At 43.6% G+C, this 18,860-nt stretch overlaps 1 protein-coding gene across 1 annotated transcript in view; it reads left to right on the top strand.

Moving 5' to 3' along the window:
- Window positions 1-18,860, top strand: part of ralgapa1 (Ral GTPase activating protein catalytic subunit alpha 1) — a 134,631-nt gene that overhangs the window by 93,948 nt on the left and 21,823 nt on the right. The window contains exons 41-45 of the mRNA XM_080751092.1: window positions 2,161-2,232; window positions 3,289-3,412; window positions 3,840-3,995; window positions 9,798-9,956; window positions 12,363-12,490. Coding sequence (XP_080607218.1) covers window positions 2,161-2,232; window positions 3,289-3,412; window positions 3,840-3,995; window positions 9,798-9,956; window positions 12,363-12,490 — 639 coding nt within the window. The remainder of the gene's footprint in view (window positions 1-2,160; window positions 2,233-3,288; window positions 3,413-3,839; window positions 3,996-9,797; window positions 9,957-12,362; window positions 12,491-18,860) is intronic.

Raw genomic sequence — 18,860 nt, 5'->3', positions numbered from 1 at the left:
AAGAAATGTATCAAAAATGGTCCATTTTGTCCATTACCGAAGAGTAGAGGTGACATGGCACCGTTACTTATGTCATGCCCACAAAATCCCCAAGATCATCATCTAGTGGACACACCTAGTGGCTGCAAGATCAGGGTTTTGGTGGCTTATTGTGTGGCCATGACATAACTAACTGAACTTGATTATATATTGAACTTGAATAATTATACATATGTTAAGCATAGGTTAAATAGGGGTGCGTGGTGCCTCAGCCAGTTAGTGCAGTGGTTCTCAATCTGTGGGTCGGGACCTCCAGGGGGGGTTCCCAGATGATTAACTTAATGTGTAACATTGTTTTCTCACTCAACAGTAAACAAAACAAGATAAGGTTTAAGTGTATAGAACGTATATGCACATTTCTAGAGTGACAATTTAAGGACTTTTTAATACATCTAAAATGACAAATTAAACCTTGGCCAAATTGTCAAATATTAGAGGCAGAAATTGTGAACATTTTCTATTTTCACAATAGAATATAGTGTTTTACAAAATGTAATGTCTCAACTCTTAGTGCTCGTCAGGGTGGGGGGGTCCCCAGTTAAAATATGATTATTTGGGGGTTGTGACCTGAAAAGGTTGAGAACCACTGAGTTAGTGCACAGACCATACTCTATGCTCCTTACATGTCATGTCACACTTCTTTCTCCCCCTCTGTCTCTCTACGTTGACCTTAATTCTGAAATAAAGCATTACAAAATGTCAACCATTGAATAACATACGGTACAAAAAACTGCCTTCCCCGTCAAATGAGCGAGAACAAGTGCAAGCTGATTGCTGGGACCTCTTCGAAGTTCGAACGTTCTGACTTTCAGTTCTTTTGTTCAGTGGTATTAAGTTGACATGACATTTGTCAGCCTTTTGTCATTTCATTTGCTTGTGCACTGAATTTCGCTTTCCTGCCCTTCCCTTCCTCATCATACATGACATCTAAAGGGTATCCCTTTACTGAATGCACCTTTCAATACCAATGACAGCTGCTATAATTTGTTTGTATTAAAAAAAGTTAAGGCTGAGACTGAGTGTTACGGTTACACGATAGCTCACGTGTGTGTGTGTATCATGTCTGTATTTTTTTTAAGCTTTCCCTGATCAAAGTGCCCAGAGGTTTTAAACTTGTACCACGTCAAGTCAGTTCTAACCATGCACCGGACCGGTCCATAGTGGGCTTTTTGTAAAGTTTTTCTTCCTTTTTTTACCAATATTTTCACCCAGTGCCAATTGCCTAACCTGTAATCCTGGTTTCTTCTCTCACTCTGCCACGCCATGGGAGGCGGTATAGAAACCAGGAATACTGCATGTTTTTGAGGGCATCTACCCTAGGAGACAAAGGGAGAACATGAGAATTCCACACAGAAAGGCCCTTTCGACAACCCCACCTAGGGTGTGGGCGCTGATGACGCGGAGGAGGGAACACGCCCAGGACCTTCTAGCTGTGAGGCGACAGGGCTACCAACTGCGCCACCGTGCCCCCTCATTTTGTTTTTTTTAACTCTCAAATACCTGGAACGCGCCCGAGTCGCGTTAGATTTTAACCACTTTAACCATTATTTTATGCTTTAACTATTGAAAAATAGCAGATATACAAGCTCACAGCGTGACGGACCCCCATCTCAAAATATGCTGTTCCAGGGACCCCCCAGAAGCAAATATTTGAGTTACAAATGTTCGCTTTTAAATAGATATATTCAAAGACTTGCAAAGACAAATCATGATTTTTCAAAAATAGCAGATCTACAAGCTCGCAGCGCGGCACTCGGTGCCGCGCTGTGAGCTTGTATATCTGCTATTTTTCAATAGTTAAGCAGTCAATAATCCTAGGCCTAAATGGGTTTAGCCTATTTATGCTTGTTGTTCTTGACACCCCCCCCCCCCTCCCCCCCTCCCCCCTCAGAGTTCCTGCCAGCTCTGCAGTCTGTCCTATTAGCCACTGCCTGATTGGTAGCTTTTCCCAGGAAACTGTGACAACAACAGGCAGTCGGCCAATTAGGGGGAACCTGCGGTTGCTATAGAACGCTGGAGAAGGAAGATAGGTGGTCTGGCTATGAGACAGTAAAATCATTCCTAACGCATGTGTGTGTGTGTGTGTGTGTGTGTGTGTGTGCGTGCGTGCGTGTTTTGCAGGTGTAACTTCCACCTGCTGAGGAAGAACGAGAAGTTACTGCGAGAACTGAAGAACCTGGACTCGCGGCAGTGGTGAGACATCGCACAAACACAGTATCGAAGGCCTCGATGTCCCAAGTGTTGCCTGGCCACTAGGGCTGTCACAATTATTACATAATCGTCTAATCGTGATTATTTGACATAATCGTGATTATTTTTCATAATCGTCATAATCGTTTCCATGTTGAAAGATCTTCATATATTTTTAAGAAAGTCAAAAATAGTGGAAATAGCAGATCTACAAGCTCCGACGCGTTGTGAGCTTGTAGATCGGCTATTTCCACTATCAATGTTCTTTTTTAAGTATAAAGTTGTCAAATATGTCAGTAATTTCATTGTATATTTAAGGTTATGTGTTATATCTGCCATGTGCAACTTCAAAGCCTACAAGCCAAACAGAAATGTAATTGTCAACGACAAAAACACAATTAAATCGTTAATCGCAATTATTTGAGAGAAGATTAATCGTCATGTAAAATTTCATAATCGTGACAGCCCTACTGGCCACACTGGACTGGAATTTGATCCAGCCAAAAGTGTCGGAGCGATTTATCCCAGTGGTTCCACAAATTCATGCAGCTGTGGCCATTTGGTCCTCTCGAAACCTAGAACAGGAGGAAAGCGCATTTCTTCTTCTGCAGTTAAATTGGACCGGATGGGGAACGGATCTTTTGTTTCCGGGATATTTCGTCTCCTAGCAACTATTAGCAGCCGAGGGCTCGATCGAACGGTAGACAACGGCGATCATAATAAAAAACGCTAAAACAGAGATCTCCTTCTTAGGCAGAACTTAGTTACCAAAATCATAAACCCCTGGCAGAGAAAGTGTTAATGGGTCAAATCACTGGTTCCCAAACACTGGGTCGGGACCCATTTGTGAGTCGCGGACACATTTTTATGGGGTCCCTTAATTTCTTGTTTCCTACATTTTGTCAAAACATTAAAAAAAAGAACATTCCCCCAAAAGCTATGTAAAGATTTAATTAATAAATAAAAGAAAAATCGAAGAAATTCCATAAATAAGAAAACAAATGTTTAAGACCTGATTTCACGTTCTCCCCCTGATTTGTCACCTCTCCTCCCCTCTAGCCGCGAGACTCACAAGATAGCGGTGTTCTACGTGGCAGAGGGTCAAGAAGACAAACACTCCATACTGACCAACACGGCGGGCAGCCAGGCTTACGAGGACTTCGTCTCTGGTCTGGGGTGGGAGGTAAGGAAGGCCTCTTGATTGGCTCCTGCTGATATCGGGGGCCAATCCAAAGACCTCAGATGATTATCTTATTGTGCAATATTGTTTTCTCACTCAAACAGTAAACAAACCAATATACTGTACAGTATAATGTAAGTGTATACAGGGTATATTTCTAAAGTGACTGTTTAAGACCTTTTTTTTTACATTTTTTTTAAATACCTCTAAAATGAGTAATCAACAAACCTAGATCAGCTATTTTCACAAGGCTCATCTGAGTCAAACTAAATGGTAATGCCTCAACTGCTACGTATAGTTCCAAGTGCTTGCTTGATTATTTTGGGGGGGGCTGAAAAGGTTGAACTGTCCTCCAGACAGTATTGAGCCGTGGACGTTGCGACTCATTTCTGACACCGTGTGTGTGTGCGTGTGTGCGTCACCCTGTTAGGTGGACCTGACCAGTCACTGTGGCTTCATGGGTGGTCTGCAGAGGAACCGCAGCACGGGTCTGAGCACGCCCTACTACGCCACCTCCACCACCGAGGTCATCTACCACGTCTCCACCCGCATGCCCCACGACCAGGACCACAACCTCACCAAGAAGGTACCTCTGTCTGTCTTTCTGCCTGCCTGCCTGCCTGCCTGTCTGCCTGCCTGTCTGTCTGTCTGTCTGTCTCTCAACATTTCTTACTGTAAAAGTATCAATACTGCAACATAGAAATACTCTGTTACAATTCCAGAATTCAAAATTGTACTTAAAGGAGGACTTCACCACTTTTCAACCTGTCTTCATATAATAGGTCCTTCATAATAAAATATCAAAAAAATGTTCTACTCAGTTTGGGTCTCATAGGAGAGCTGTGGGCGGGTCAAATCCTTCCACCGGTGACATCATCAATGGGAAATGCGAGCTAATAGAAACTGCAGGCTTTTTATTCCTGAAAAGTTGCAATTTTGTTCAGCAATGTTGTTGCAGCCATTGTTCTCGTGATAATAAAAATCTAAATTTTTTTTTCAAAAATATTGTTTAAAAGAAATCTGTCAAACGATGATGTCACCGGTGGAAGGATTTGACAGCTCTCCTATGAGACCCAGACTGAGTAGAATTCTTTTTTGATATTTTATTATGAACATTAGTGAGGACCTATTATATGAAGACAGGTTGAAAAGTGGTGAAGTCCTCCTTTAACTACGGTATTTTTTACAACACTGCTCTTTCATATCTATATCTATCTGTGTCCTTGTGTTTCTGATTGTGCGTGCGTGTTTTACCTAGGAGTGAGTGTGTTAGAGGAGTTTTGTAAGACGAGGGCACTGTGTGGACGTTGTGTGATAGTGTGTAAGTGAATGTAAATGAAGGAGGGGGACTATCATTGCTTTAATGTCCCGCCTCTGTGTAGTTTGATGGTGTCATTAGAACAGAGATGAGAGGCCACAGGAACACTGCTCCTCCTCCCTCACCCCCTCTCTCCTCTCCTCCTTTCTCACCTCCTCCCTCTCTTCCACCATCTTCACTTCTTTTTAGAGCTGCAACACTTAATCGAACTAATCGATTTAATTAATTTAAAAAAATAATTTGTAAAAGAATGCGTTCTCAAATTGCAACACGCTGTGAGCTTGTAGACAACTGCTGTACAACGATGTATAAAATAGGGCTTAAGTGCCAGGCAAATCAATTTAGTTGATTATAAATAATAAAATATTTTTTTTTTCATGTTGAAGAAAACATTAAAAAAAAAGATTCTCCAAAAAGTCAATCAAATCAAAATACAAATCGATAGAATATTCTCAAATGAAATAATCAATAGTTGCAGCCCTATTTCTTTTTTCTCTCTCACTGTAGTTATATGACGAAGTCAGACATTGATTTATGAAAATACATAAAAAGAGACATTTGTCCATTCCTTATCCCTAAAATCTTTTGCCATGTTTTACTAATTTGAAATTCCTTTTTAAATATTTCAAATAGCTGATCTACAAGCTCACAACATTTCGATGTAAATTGGCTATTTGAAGTATTTTATTTTATTTTTATTGTAAAAAAAAGGCAAAGAAGTTTAGGGGTAAAGGGGTAAGTCTGGATGAAAATATAGCTCATGGAGTATGTTTTTAAATGTTTACAACACTGGAGCTTCATTTTTGGAAACTCCAGCTGCACGCACAACCTCGATCGCGCGTTTACGTTGCGCCGTTTTTATCTGCTTGCCGGGATACCCTCCAACTCAGGCGTTTGGAGGTGGTTTTAGGCGAGAGCCTGGCATTTTCATGTGGGAAGAAGCCTTAGGTACTTAGACTGTATCTGTTAACCACATTACAAGCTTTAAATCGCCTGTAGTTTCGGAGAAGAGATTCGGTGTAGAGGGGGAAAAATGCAGTGGAACAACTATAGACCCCTAGGGGAGCCCAGTCAACAAAGTATAATGTATACACACAGCTATACACAGTACACAAACACACATGCACGCGCGCACGCGCGCACGCACGCACGCGCGCACGCACGCACGCACGCACGCACGCACGCACGCACGCACGCACACACACACACACACACACACACACACACACACACACACACACACACACACACACACACACACACACACACACACACACACACACACACACAGTGTACTTAACGTCTATCCTCCTATAGTACACCTGCTCCCCCTGTAATTCCCAGCAGCAATGAGGTGTGTGTGTGTGTGTGTGTGTGTGTGTGTGTGTTTGCGTGCATGTGTGTTTGCATGTGTCTGTGCGTGTATATGTGTTCATATGTGTACTTCAGCATGCACATATTTGTGTGTGTGTGTGTGTGTGCATGCGTGCGTGTGTGCGTGCGTGTGTGTTGCTGTCCAGTTAAGTAGTTTTATGGCGTGCATGTGCCTGTCACCCCTCAGGCGCTGGTGGCTGTGCACATGGACATAATGTCCCGCTAATGAGATCATACTTCCTGCTTCTTGGCCTATCACGTCGCTGCAGGCTCTTGATTGGATTATCGGTGCCTGGTCCGACACCATCAGTCTCCCTCATCAGCTGATAGGCCCAGAAAACAAACACACACACACACACACACACACACACACACACACACACACACACACACACACACACACACACACAGTGAAGCTGCCTAACTGGGTAATAACACACACACACACACTGCCATTCAAGCTTGTACACAAATATGTACAAATATCCCTTATCCTCATACAGATTTGTGTGCATGTAGGCACGATTACTCACAAAGGCAGAGGCTTACGGATACACACACACACACACACACACACACACACACACACACACACACACACACACACACACACACGCATTTATCATTCAGATGTTTGTTGCAGGGCAGTTTTTCAGTACCCCCCCCCTCTCTCTCTCCCTCTCTCTCTGTCTAACTCTCTCTAGGTCTAACTCTTTCTCTCTCTCTCTGTCTAACTCTCTCTCTCTCTCTCTCGTTCCCTTGCCTACGAACACAATAAAATGGATTGATGCTTCAATGCACAAAGTTGTCCGGGAAGGTTTTGCACACCAATGTGTCCTTAAACGTATTTTGTGTGTGTGCGTGTGCATGCATGCGTGCTTGTGCGAGCGAGCGAGAGAGATAGTGATAAAGCGGTTCTGGACCCCAGCCTTAGTCACACCGTGGAGAGAGAAAGGAAAAACACCAAGCAAGGGAGTGACATGCAGCAATTTGCGCGACCAGTCCGGGGACTTGATTTCAGGCATTAGAGCCCATCTGGTAACTCAGCTATTGGGCCGCTCCACCTGAACTATCGTTTATACAATTATAGAACAGTCAGACTCTCGACTTTGAACCAGAAGTTGACACAGATCCACTTGCGCGTGTGTGTGTGTGTGTGTCTGTGTGTGTGTGTGTGTGTGTGTGTGTGTGTGTGTGTGTGTGTGTGTGTGTGTGTGTGTGTGTGTGTGTGTGTGTGTGTGTGTGTGTGTGTGTGTGTGTGTGTGTGTGTGTGTGTGTGTGTGTGTGTCTGTGTGTGATTATCCAGGCTTGCGAGTGTGAAGTTCTTTGGTGTGTTGGTCTTTAGATGTGCGTAGTTGTCTAGTGTAGATGACTTTTGTGTGTGTGTGTTGCTTTTGTCACACGTCAAGGTTAATGACAGAGCTGCCGCTCGGCGCTCACCCTGAATGTTGCTCTCACACACACACACACACACACACACACACACACACACACACACACACACACACACACACACACCTAGTTCCCATTTATCTTTTAGCAGCACTTTGTCTTCTGAGAGCTTACTACTCTGTCTTGTCGTCCTCTTTCCATCTTTGCACACTCACTCCATCACCGCCAGGGACACCTATAGCACGCGCGCGCGCGCACACACACACACACACACACACACACACACACACACACACACACACACACACACACACACACACACACACCCATGGCCTCAAAGACAGACAGCTAGAGTCTAGACAGCCTGTATCCATCATGAGCCCAAGGCCTGTGTGTGTGTGTGTGTGTGTGTGTGTGTGTGTGTGTGTGTGTGTGTGTGTGTGTGTGTGTGTGTGTGTGTGTGTGTGTGTGTGTGTGTGTGTGTGTGTGTGTGTGTGTGTGTGTGTGTGTGTGTGTGCGTGCGGCAGTCAGTTGCGCTTCAGAAGATGATACTTGTTTGATTCTTTCACTCTCTCCCTTCTTTCTAGATCCAATCTGTCTTCCTTTCTCTATGTTTGTCAATATATATATATATATACTATATACGTACGTACGTGTATGTGTCTACTGATTGTGTCTGTATGTCTGTCTGTCCTTCTCTGTCTGTCCTTCTATCACTCTTTCCTTCTCTCATGCCTTCCCCGTTTCTCGGGGTACGTGGGCAGTAACTTGGTATACTGCACATGGAGCTTGTGAACAATCAGACTATGGAGAAACTAAACTAAATACAAATGAAACAAGAAAATGAAAATGAACGTTGAACCAGTGTTGATTTTTGACATAGTTTTAGTCATAGTCGTTTTGAATAAAATATTCACAACCAAGCATAAAATGTTACTGGATGGGGGCGCCTGGTGGCCTAGTGGATCAGGCGCATACCATATAGGCATTGCCATTTCGGCATCAATGCCTGTCGGCGTCGCCGGTTTGATTCCCGATCCGAGCGACCTTTGCCGCATGTCACTCCCTGTCTCTCCCCCATTTCCTGTCAGTCTACTGTCCTATCCAATAAAGGCAAAAAGCCCAAAAAACAAATCTTAAAAAAAACTAAAAAAAAAAAAAATGTTACTGGATGGATCTCTTCTCCACAAGTCCTTCCCTAACGTTTTAGTCCATCATAGCTTAGTTCATATTTAAATTTTATCTAGTTTTTGGTATGTGAAAAAAAAGATAGCCAACGAACATTTTTCCGTCATAGTTTTAGTCAACGAAATTAACTGGAGATCATTACAGCTGTGGTTCTCAATGTGGATTCTAGTGACCCCCAGGGGTCCTTGAGGGAGTTCCAGAGGGTCCCCAGCTAAATGATTCTTAGGAAGTTAGGAACCAAATGGACCCTTATGGGTCTTGAACTCAGAGAGTTTACAAATGGTCCATTTGTACTCTCAAGAGTTAAATTAACATTGTTTTTATTTTACAAATCGGGGTCCCAGAGAAATGCCATTAAATGGGGGTCCGTAGCCTATAATAATGCATGTCAAACTGGGGGTCCTTGGTGTGAGAATCACTGCTAGAGCTGTGCAAATCTTCTCTTAAGGGGGGTCCCTGGCACCTCTTTTTCAAATGGTGGTCCGTGAGCTAATATGTGACAGTTTGGACGTCCTTGACATGAAACGTTTTTTTTTTTTTTTTTTTTACTTTGTGGGTTCCTTTATGGGGGTCTAAATTGACCCATACAAGTCTATAACTCTGACAGAATACAAATGGAACCAAATGGACCCGTTAGGGTTCATTTGGTCAGAGTTAGGGGGAGACCTTGAAATGTAAACGTTTGAGAGTAGGGCTGTCACGATATGACATTTTACATGACGATTAATTGTCACTCAAATAATTGCGATTAACGATTAAATTGTGTTTTTGTCGTTGATAATTACATTTCTGTTTGGCTTTTAGGCTTTGAAGTTGCACATGACAGATATGACACATAACCTAAATACACAAAGAAATTACTGACATATTTGACAACTTACTACTTAAAAAAATAACATTGCGACGCGTTGTGAGCTTGTAGATCGGCTATTTCCACTATTTTTGACTTTTTTCCTATTTTTTAACATGGAAACGATTATGACGATTATGAAAAATAATCGCGATTATGTAAAATAATCGCGATTATGTAAAATAATGGCGATTAGACGATTATGTAATAATTGTGACAGCCCTATTGAGAGCCACTGCTTTACAGTTCTGTCCCTCCTTCCTCAGCTGAGGCACCTGGGTAACGACGAGGTGCACATCGTGTGGTCGGAGCACTCCAGGGACTACCGGCGAGGCATCATCCCCACCGAGTTCGGGGACGTCCTCATCGTCATCTACCCCATGAAGAACCGCATGTACTCCATACACATCCTGAAGAAGCCCGAGGTAAACACGCACGGAACAAAGTACTCAAATGTTTTAGACAGCCATGACTAATGTAGATTAGCTGCCAAGGCTTTTTCCTATTGTGTTTACCTGATTTTCGGTGTGCGGCCAAAAATAAGTGCTTTTGGAAGAGTCGCACAAGCCCCGTTTTAGCTGTGAGTAGGGGTCGGGAGATGTCAGAACAGGGGCAGTTATGACAGAAATCCACCAAACAAGGTAGGAACATTTATGAAAACATGCACATTCAGGTCTGGATTTCCCGTTTAAAGGGGAAGCCCACCCATTTTCAATATTGAACTGTGTCATTAATATACCTTAGAGGAGTTGTGTGGAAATAGAAAATAAGTTCCCCCCCTTCCGTGTTGCCTAGAACTGGAGGATTGATTTTGGGGTTTGTATTGTAAAGTACAACTTGATGACATCACACATTGTACTTTACAATACAAACCCCAAAATCAATCTTCCAGTTCTAGGCAACACAGAAGGGGGGGAACTTTTTTCTATTTCCACACAACTCCTCTAGGTTATATTACTGACATAGTTCAATATTGAAAATGGGTGGTCTTCCCCTTTAAGTAGTGACATTTTATTTTTGATTTAATCCATGTACGTATATGACAAAGTATAAAGTAGTTAACTTAAAGCACAGCTAACAACAAGAATAAAGGTGTGTGATACTGTATGTGTGCAGAGTCTGCTCGTGTCTCTCAGGGTAAAAGAAGAATGACTCCTCACTATTAAAAGCAATGAAGGCCACCAAGTATTGACATGAAAAGTGGGAAAATCAATTTGAATCAGGAAAATATAAGAAGGTGATATAGTGCTTCATCGAGTTTTCTTGTCTTTACTTTTTATTTTATTTTCTTGCCCAGCCCTAATAGGGTTCCACTTAAAGTGTGCGTGCGTTCATGCGAGCACGCGTGTGTGCGCGCGCGCACACACACACGTGTGTGTGTGCTTTTGTACCAGTCTGTAGATATGCGTCCGCTTAATCCAATAGCCGCTCCAACGGCAAATGGCGATTCCAGGGAGCCTTAGTGCTCTGGTCAGTGTATCAGTGGCCCCCGAACGCAGACGTTAATACCACGACTCTCCATTTCAAACAACTAATACGATCACAATACTATTTCATTTTTTTCCTCCTCCCTCTCCCTCTCTGACATGGATACCACAGCACTAATGACATAACCTCGTTCTCGTCCATTCATTCTACCCAGCAAGAAAGAACCAAAAAAAAAAAAAACGAAAAAGAAAACTGATTGAATTAAAGGCAGATCCGAAAGGCAAACAGAATATGATCGTATCTTGTTTCTGAAAAGCGGTTGATTTCAAGGCAAACGGGACAGAGGCAGGCCGTCTGGGGGAGCGAGCTATGCTCATTCAAGAAAACGTAATCAAGTCAATCGAGAGAGACGACGTCTCGCTGGATTCTGCTGGGCTCAAATATTGAATAAGGGCTGAAGTCATTGACTTTGATCAAACGGCGTGCAGTCCAGGCCAAAGGTTTCAAACCGAGGGCCTGTTAGTTGTCATGAGCAAGAGATTGGAGGGGAGGGGGGATGCTCCATTCAGCCAGCTGACTGGAACACTTTTCAAACCATCACATACTGTATACAGCACTATAGTATTTGACTTACTTACTTTATACAAATACTGCCCCCCATGGCCCCACCCCCATGCATCTGTAGAAACCTTTCTTGCAATTATTTTATAATTTGTATTAGGGCATTAACTAAAAAGTCGACAAGTCGACTCAGTCGACTTCATTACACAAGTAGACTCCCGCCAGGGAAAGTCTAAAGTTAAAAAAAAAAAAAATCATTACTTTTTTGCCCCATGTGTGCGTGTGTACAGCATTCAAACAGTAGGATTGCTTATTGTCAAGGACAGAATGATTATCACCTTTTCCAGCTGTTTTTTCAATCTAATTGAGCACACGGTTTTGGGTTTTTTCCACCCGTTCACGCACAGTGTGACGACGTCATCATACAATAAAGTCAACTTCAACTCAACTTTTTACTGAGTCGAGTCGACTTGCAAAAATCACAAGTCTTTAATGCCCTAATTTGTATATTCAAAAATAGCAGATATAAAAGCCAGCTCATAGTGCGGCACAAAGATCTGCTATTTATAAGCCATCTCATCTGCTATTTATTGAGAAATAGGGACAATTTTTTTTTTTTCAAGCAAACATTTTAACTCAAATCTTTGTTTCTACAGGTCCCTAATTTGAAATGGGGGTCTGTGTCAATAAAAAGGCTACGGACCCCCAAAATAAAAAGTATTTTTTCTTTTTTTTTTTTTACTGTTTTAGTTTTAGAAGACATTTTGTAGAATCCATCTACAGGTTCTTAATGGGTCTTAATTTTGTTTTGTGAACCCCTCTCTCTCTCTCTCTTTCTCTAGGTGCCATTCTTTGGTCCTCTGTTTGACGGAGCCATCGTGGACTTCAGCATCCTGCCCACCATGGTTCGAGCCACGGCCATAAACGCCAGCCGAGCCCTAAAATCGCTCATCCCGCTCTACCAGAACTTGTATCCTTTCACAACCTGTGGTCTGAGTGGTAAGAAAAACTAACTTTCACGCCTCACACACCTTGTTTCCGTTCATGCATGTTGCAGTTTTATGAAAGCTGTTTGCAAGGTGTGGGATGATAATGGTTATTATTGTCTATATTGCAATAAAGAATGCTCCCAATAATCGTTAAAAAAATGGCTGAAACCCAATCCAACAGGGAGAGCACATCAGATTTTTGAACCGGCAACCTTACTTTTATAACCTATTTATTTATTTATGTTTTGATCTTCAAGACTGATAAAATAAATTGTGGGAATCTCGGGCGTGGCGGCCTGGAACATTGGGAATATCTCTGGGAATCTCGGGTTGTGGCAATAAATGAGTTCAAACGTATTGACTGTTCCTACTGGACAGCTCTGCTTCTAATTCTGAGGTTTTCTCTCCACTCACACTGACACACACTCGCCCATACTGACCGCATAAAGACACACACACACACACACACACACACACACACACACAGACACACACACACACACACACACACACACAGAAACATAATATTGTATTGCAGTTCAAGCATAGACACAACGTTCTGAGGTGACGGAGGTGTCCGTTATGTGGGCGAGTTGAGCCGCTGCCTGTCTTCTAAACTCCCCCCCTAATGATGCTTCTACATCTCTCTCTCTCTCTCTCAACAACCAGACCAAAACCGTATGACTGAATACATTTACAAGTGTAAAAATGTACACCTATGCGTCTCTCACGCACTCAGAGTTTTACATAATACCAGACGAGACCCTGAAGCGCTAGTTCATAAATATTTCTCCTTCTGGGATATCAATGTCTGAAGACGGAGAGTATCTGTTTGTGTCTCTCTCTGTCTGTCTGTCTGTCTCTCTGTGTCTGTCTCTATCTCTATCTCTCACTACTTTGCCTCTCCCTTCGCCCTCTAGTCCAGGGGTTCCCAAACTTTTTTGTCTCAGGGCACCCCATAAATATTTTTTTTAATCCGAGGCACCCCCACATTATAATTTTCACTCACAGCACCTTATATTTATAGCATATCGTCGTTGTCGGGTAGAAACCTTGTATGTCCAAAACCGTTCGTTTTGTATTTATCATCTATAAAATGTACTAAACTAGTGAAAACAGCCGATCTACAAGCACACAACGCCTCGCATCGCAAGGCGTTGTGTGCTTGTAGATCGGCTGTTTTCACTAGTTTTGTGCGACGGTCTTGTATGATGAAGAAGAGCAAGAGGCGTACACATTTGAAACTTGGAGATACAAGTTTTCTGCCCGACAGTGACGATATTTTAGTGATTATGTTGTGAGGAAAACGTTGAGATAATAGCCATTTTGGTTAGAACTGACTGAAAATAACTTTGTACTTCAAGTTTAAAATGATACTAAATATTTTTTCAAGTGTCCAAATAAATCCCAAATATTATCAAATTGTCTCGCGGCACCCCTGGACTGCCGTCGCGGCACCCCAGGGTGCCCCGTCACCCACTTTGAAAACCCCTGCTCTAGTCACTTCTCTCTCTCCTTCCCTCCCTTCACTGTAAAGTCCTGTGTTGATTGAACGCAGAGAGTGTAGGGGTGGGCGATATGGTGATAATTATCGTTGAGACGATACAATGTCTCCACGATATGCCTTTTCAGAGGTATCGTATATAACGTGATACAATTGAGGGAGCCTTGTAAAAAATCCTGTTTTAATCGTTAATACAGAGATTCATTGCAGAATTCAATTTAAACCTGCATTTTGGTCTAAATCGGTAGTTCTCAAACTTTAAAATGTCTCCACTTAACTCTGACAGTATACAAGGGTCCATTTGGTTTCTTTTGTATACTGTCAGAGTTACATACTTGTAAAGTTCAATTTAGACCTCCCAAAAGTAACTTGCAAAATAACCATAAAAAAAGAATCGTGATAAAATCGTGTATTGTGATACAGCTTGGGAAAATATCGTGATATTGTATTTTTCCATATCGCCCACCCCTAAGAGAGTGTACAAATGATAAGTGAGGGTCCATTTTGGCTCCATGTTTGTACACTCTGAGTTAAAAATGGACCAATGATCACTGAGGACCCCCCCCCCCCCTCGTCTTTACAGGGAGATAATGTAAGATGGACGGATGGATGGATGGATGGACAGACACCTCAGTAGCTCGCGGCTTATCCCGCTGTGAGTGTGTGCGTGTGTGTGTGTGTGCTGCCGTTGATCCCTATGTGCCATCATCCAGGCTTGCAAGTGTGATTTATTTTTTTATTTTTTAGGTGAAGTGTGTTGGTCTTTAGATGTGTATAGTTCTGTGCGTGTGTGTGTGTGTGTGTGTGTGTGTGTGCGCGCGCGCATGTGTGTGTGTGTGGTTGTATTGACTGGTGGTAGCTGCAGGTCGATGGCTCTGACAGGCTGAATTACAGTAATCAGTCATTATTGACTCCCCTTCCCTGTGCAACACACACACGCGCGCACACATACACACACACACACACACACACACACACACACACACACACAGAGAGACCACTCTCCTCTCATACTCCACCTCGCCCCATATATCTCTTTCTTGTTGCTTATTCTCGTTCTGTTTCAACGTATTTTATGTCGTTTTCCTGCGACTCTACACACCTCTCTGCTGATGTCACTACAGTGTTCCTCTCCTCATCTCATTCCTTCTGTCATTCTTCTTTCTTTACTCTTGTAAAGTAGAGGAGTCTACCTATTTCTCCCCCTCATCTTATGCCTCCTCTCCTCAGCTCCTTTCTTCGTATATCTCCTCTCATCATCTCTCTCCTCCTCCCCTCACCTCCTCTTTCTCCATGTGTGTGTGCATGTCTTTTAGACTTTAGTCTTGCAATGATTGGTGAAAAACATTGAACTATTTGTGTGCTTGTGATGTCCAAAATAGGGGGTGCCAGGGTTAAAGTGTGTGAAACAGCGTACCCACACGTCCTAGAAACATCCTAGTGAATCTGGCCAGAGATAATAGTCTCCTTTCAGCTCATGCTTTTCGTGATGTTTCCCAAACAGTGGGCCGGGACCCATGTTCGGGTCGCGGACCAATTTCTATGTGTTGTGAGTAAAATAGAATAAAGTTGTCAAATATGGGAGTCATTTCTTTGTATATTTAGGTTATGTGTCATAACTGCCATGTGCAACTTCAAAGCCTACAAGCCAAACAGAAATGTAATTGTCAACGACAAAAACAAAATGAAATCCTTAATCGCAATTATTTTAGTGACAATTAATCGTCATGTAAAAATGTCACAATCGTGACAGCCCTATACATTAACTCAGCGGGTGCCCACGAGGCGTCTACACGCCAATCTCTTTGATGTCTCTGGAGGCCCACGACGCGTTGACGTGTTTACTGTATTTACAGTATTAACTTTAAATCTCACCGTTAGGTTGGGGCTGCGCCTGGATGTAGCCCATTAGCCGCTAGTCGCTTCGAGTTGACACTGAGAGCATCGCCCGGCCGTTTTTCTCCGTATACTCCAATGCATTTCCCCATCTTTAACGCCCTTTATCTCTGATGTTTGTTTTATGGCTAAAACTGTGGCGTGGTGCGGCAAAATGTCCAAATTTTGATCGGCAATGAACAGCTATGATCAACACTAGCCCATACAGTAAGTTACACAATAACATCCTGTCTGCGCTCATGTGACCAAGTGACGTCATGACGCATGCATTGACGCAGCAGGGCCGGATTCAATACAATGGTGGTGGGCCTGGGCAGCAAGAGGGGATAAATGGGGCAATCCACGGGCACTCGATGTGTTAAGGCCAAGTCTTCCACGGACACATTTGTCCTTGTACGGACACATTGATGACCCCCTGGTCCTAGCGCTGTCTCCAGCCATGTCCTAGCCTGTTACTGTTGGCAGTGCCCTTGCTCAGGGACACCTTGTCGGGGTCCGCGGTTGGCGACTCAAGCCCGCCAAGCTGCAGCTGCGGGGCAGGCCGGCTGAGCCAGAGTGATGCCGCTGCCAGCTTCAGACGGATCACTTTTTCTGGGGGGTGGGGGTTAACCAAGGACTGCACTCTCTTCATCTTCATCAACACTATAGCTGAGCTGAGCCAGAGAGAGCAAGCCCAGGGGATAGATGGATGAGAGAGAGAGAGAGAGAGAGAGAGAGAGAGAGAGAGAGAGAGAGAGAGAGAGAGAGAGAGAGAGAGAGAGAGAGAGAGAGAGAGAGAATAAGCACCTAGGGGAGAGAGAGAATAAGCACCTAGGGGAGAGAGAGAATAAGCACCTAGGGGAGAGATGCATGAGAGAGAGACAAAAGAGAGAAAGAGAGAGACCAGGGAAGACAAGGCAAACTTTTTGAGGTACTTGTCCTTTGGACAAGTAAAATTCCCATTCACTTGTCCAAGGCACAAAAGTCAGTTGTCCGGAAAAGAATTGTCATTTCATAGTAATTTCTTTTTCTGTATTTTTTATTTGACAAATTAATAAGACCCCCCCCCCCCCCCCCCTTGGCCCCTTCCACTCCACAGTCCATAGTCTGCATTCAGCACAAAGCTGCTAGGAGCGTCACAGAAAAAAATGAAACCAAGAGCCATTTGTCCAACGGGCAACTACATTTTGAATGAACTTGTCCATTGAGATGTATTAGTTGTCCCGGACAACAGGACAAGCCTGTCATGCCCTGGAAGAGATGGGAGAAAGAGAGAGAGGTGGAAGGCCATCAAGGCTAAAGCCTGGGTTTCGGCAGACATACAAGCTCACGCTGTGGCGTGGCGCAACACATTGTGAGCTTGTAGATCCGCTATTTTAGTGTTAATTTCAGTCTCTCTCTCTCTCTCTCTCTCTCTCTGTTCTTTTTCAATTCCTTCGCTCTTTTTCCTGTGTCTCAATTCCTCTCTATTTCTCTATTTTTCTGTCTCTGTCTCTCTCTTCTCTCTCTCTCTCCCCCTGGCCCCCAGGGCGGTCCATCTGCCTTCTTTCTTTGTGATCTCTCATTCACCATGACTGGCTGGAACCCCTGTACTGTAAACACACTCACTCACACACACACACACACACACACACACACACACACACACACACACACACACACACACACACACTCTCACACACACACACCGTGCCAGGCTGCCGGGGCAGCTGTGTGTGAGCACCGGTCTATCTTGCATATCAGCCCACTGCAGCAAGAAAAGCAGTCCAAAGATTCCCACCATACACACACACGCACACGCGCACACACACACACGCACACACACACACGCACGCACGCGCGCACACTCACACACTTGGACATTCTCGCTCCAGTATGTATCAACAACAGTAAATGTGAAGTGTGTTGAATAGTTTCTATGCACTTTCTATGCTTTATACTGTATATAAGCCAGGGTTTTTCCATTGATTGTACCTTATTTTGAAGACCCACGGAAGCCACGATCGTGTCCATGTTGTGGAAATTTACTGTGTTCTAATATCGATCAACATGTTATCTTTCACGTGGAAAAGAATAATTGTTACCGCGACTGTCCGTCGGTAAAAAAAAAAGTTTTTCGACGATCGCCGCGATCTGGAGAAAGCCATTTTACTGGCGAGCTTTGAATTTAAGCCAACGGAGGATACTCACTTACTGATGATGTCATCTCCCAAAGGATCATGGGAGATTGAGTTTTCTTTCACCCGTCGGTCCCAATGACCGCTCGCTATTGTTATTTAATATAAGAGCGATATCTCGACTTTAGTTGAGGAAAAGCACTCAATGCGTTAATAGGAACATCAGAAGAATTTGGGTTGATCTCTTGGCCCCAGCTTATACTGGAGTGTGTGTGTGTGTGTGTGTGTATGTGTGCGCGTGCATGCGTATCAAAGAACTTCTGTAACTTATTGTTAGTGTGACAAGCAGATGGGGCTTGTGTGATAATGTATTAGTCTGTGTGCGTTTGGAAGTGTATGTAAATGTACTGTATGTATTTACTGTGTGTGTGTGTGTGTGTGTGTGTGTGTGTGTGTGTGTGTGTGTGTGTGTGTGTGTGTGTGTGTGTGTGTGTGTGTGTGTGTGTGTGTGTGTGTGTGTGTGTGTGTGTGTGTGTGTGTGTGTGTGTGTGGCCACCCTCCATGTGCTCCCGGGCGATTGTGGCTCTGGGAAACAATGTTGGATGGACACTAAGCTTCTACACTAAGCTGTGCGTGCGTGTTTTACTATGTCGAGTGTGCACGAGTGTGTGTGTGTGTGGGGACATCCCACCTAGTAGTTGATTGGCAGAGATAGCTATAGTCAGGCTGGGGTCAGCATATGGCTCAATGTGATAGCGAGTGTGGGTGTGTGTGTGTGTGTCACTGCTCCCTCTCCCCCGCTGTTCTGTTCCCAGTGAAATGATGGCAGCTCTGGGCATGTTGCGCTATTGTCCC

The sequence above is a fragment of the Nannobrachium achirus genome (assembly GCF_963921795.1).
Source record: "Nannobrachium achirus genome assembly, chromosome: 20".
In the NCBI taxonomy this organism is placed as follows: Eukaryota; Metazoa; Chordata; class Actinopteri; order Myctophiformes; family Myctophidae; genus Nannobrachium; species Nannobrachium achirus.
The sequence above is the reverse complement of the archived record's forward strand: the minus strand, read 5'-3'. Positions and strand labels throughout refer to the sequence as shown.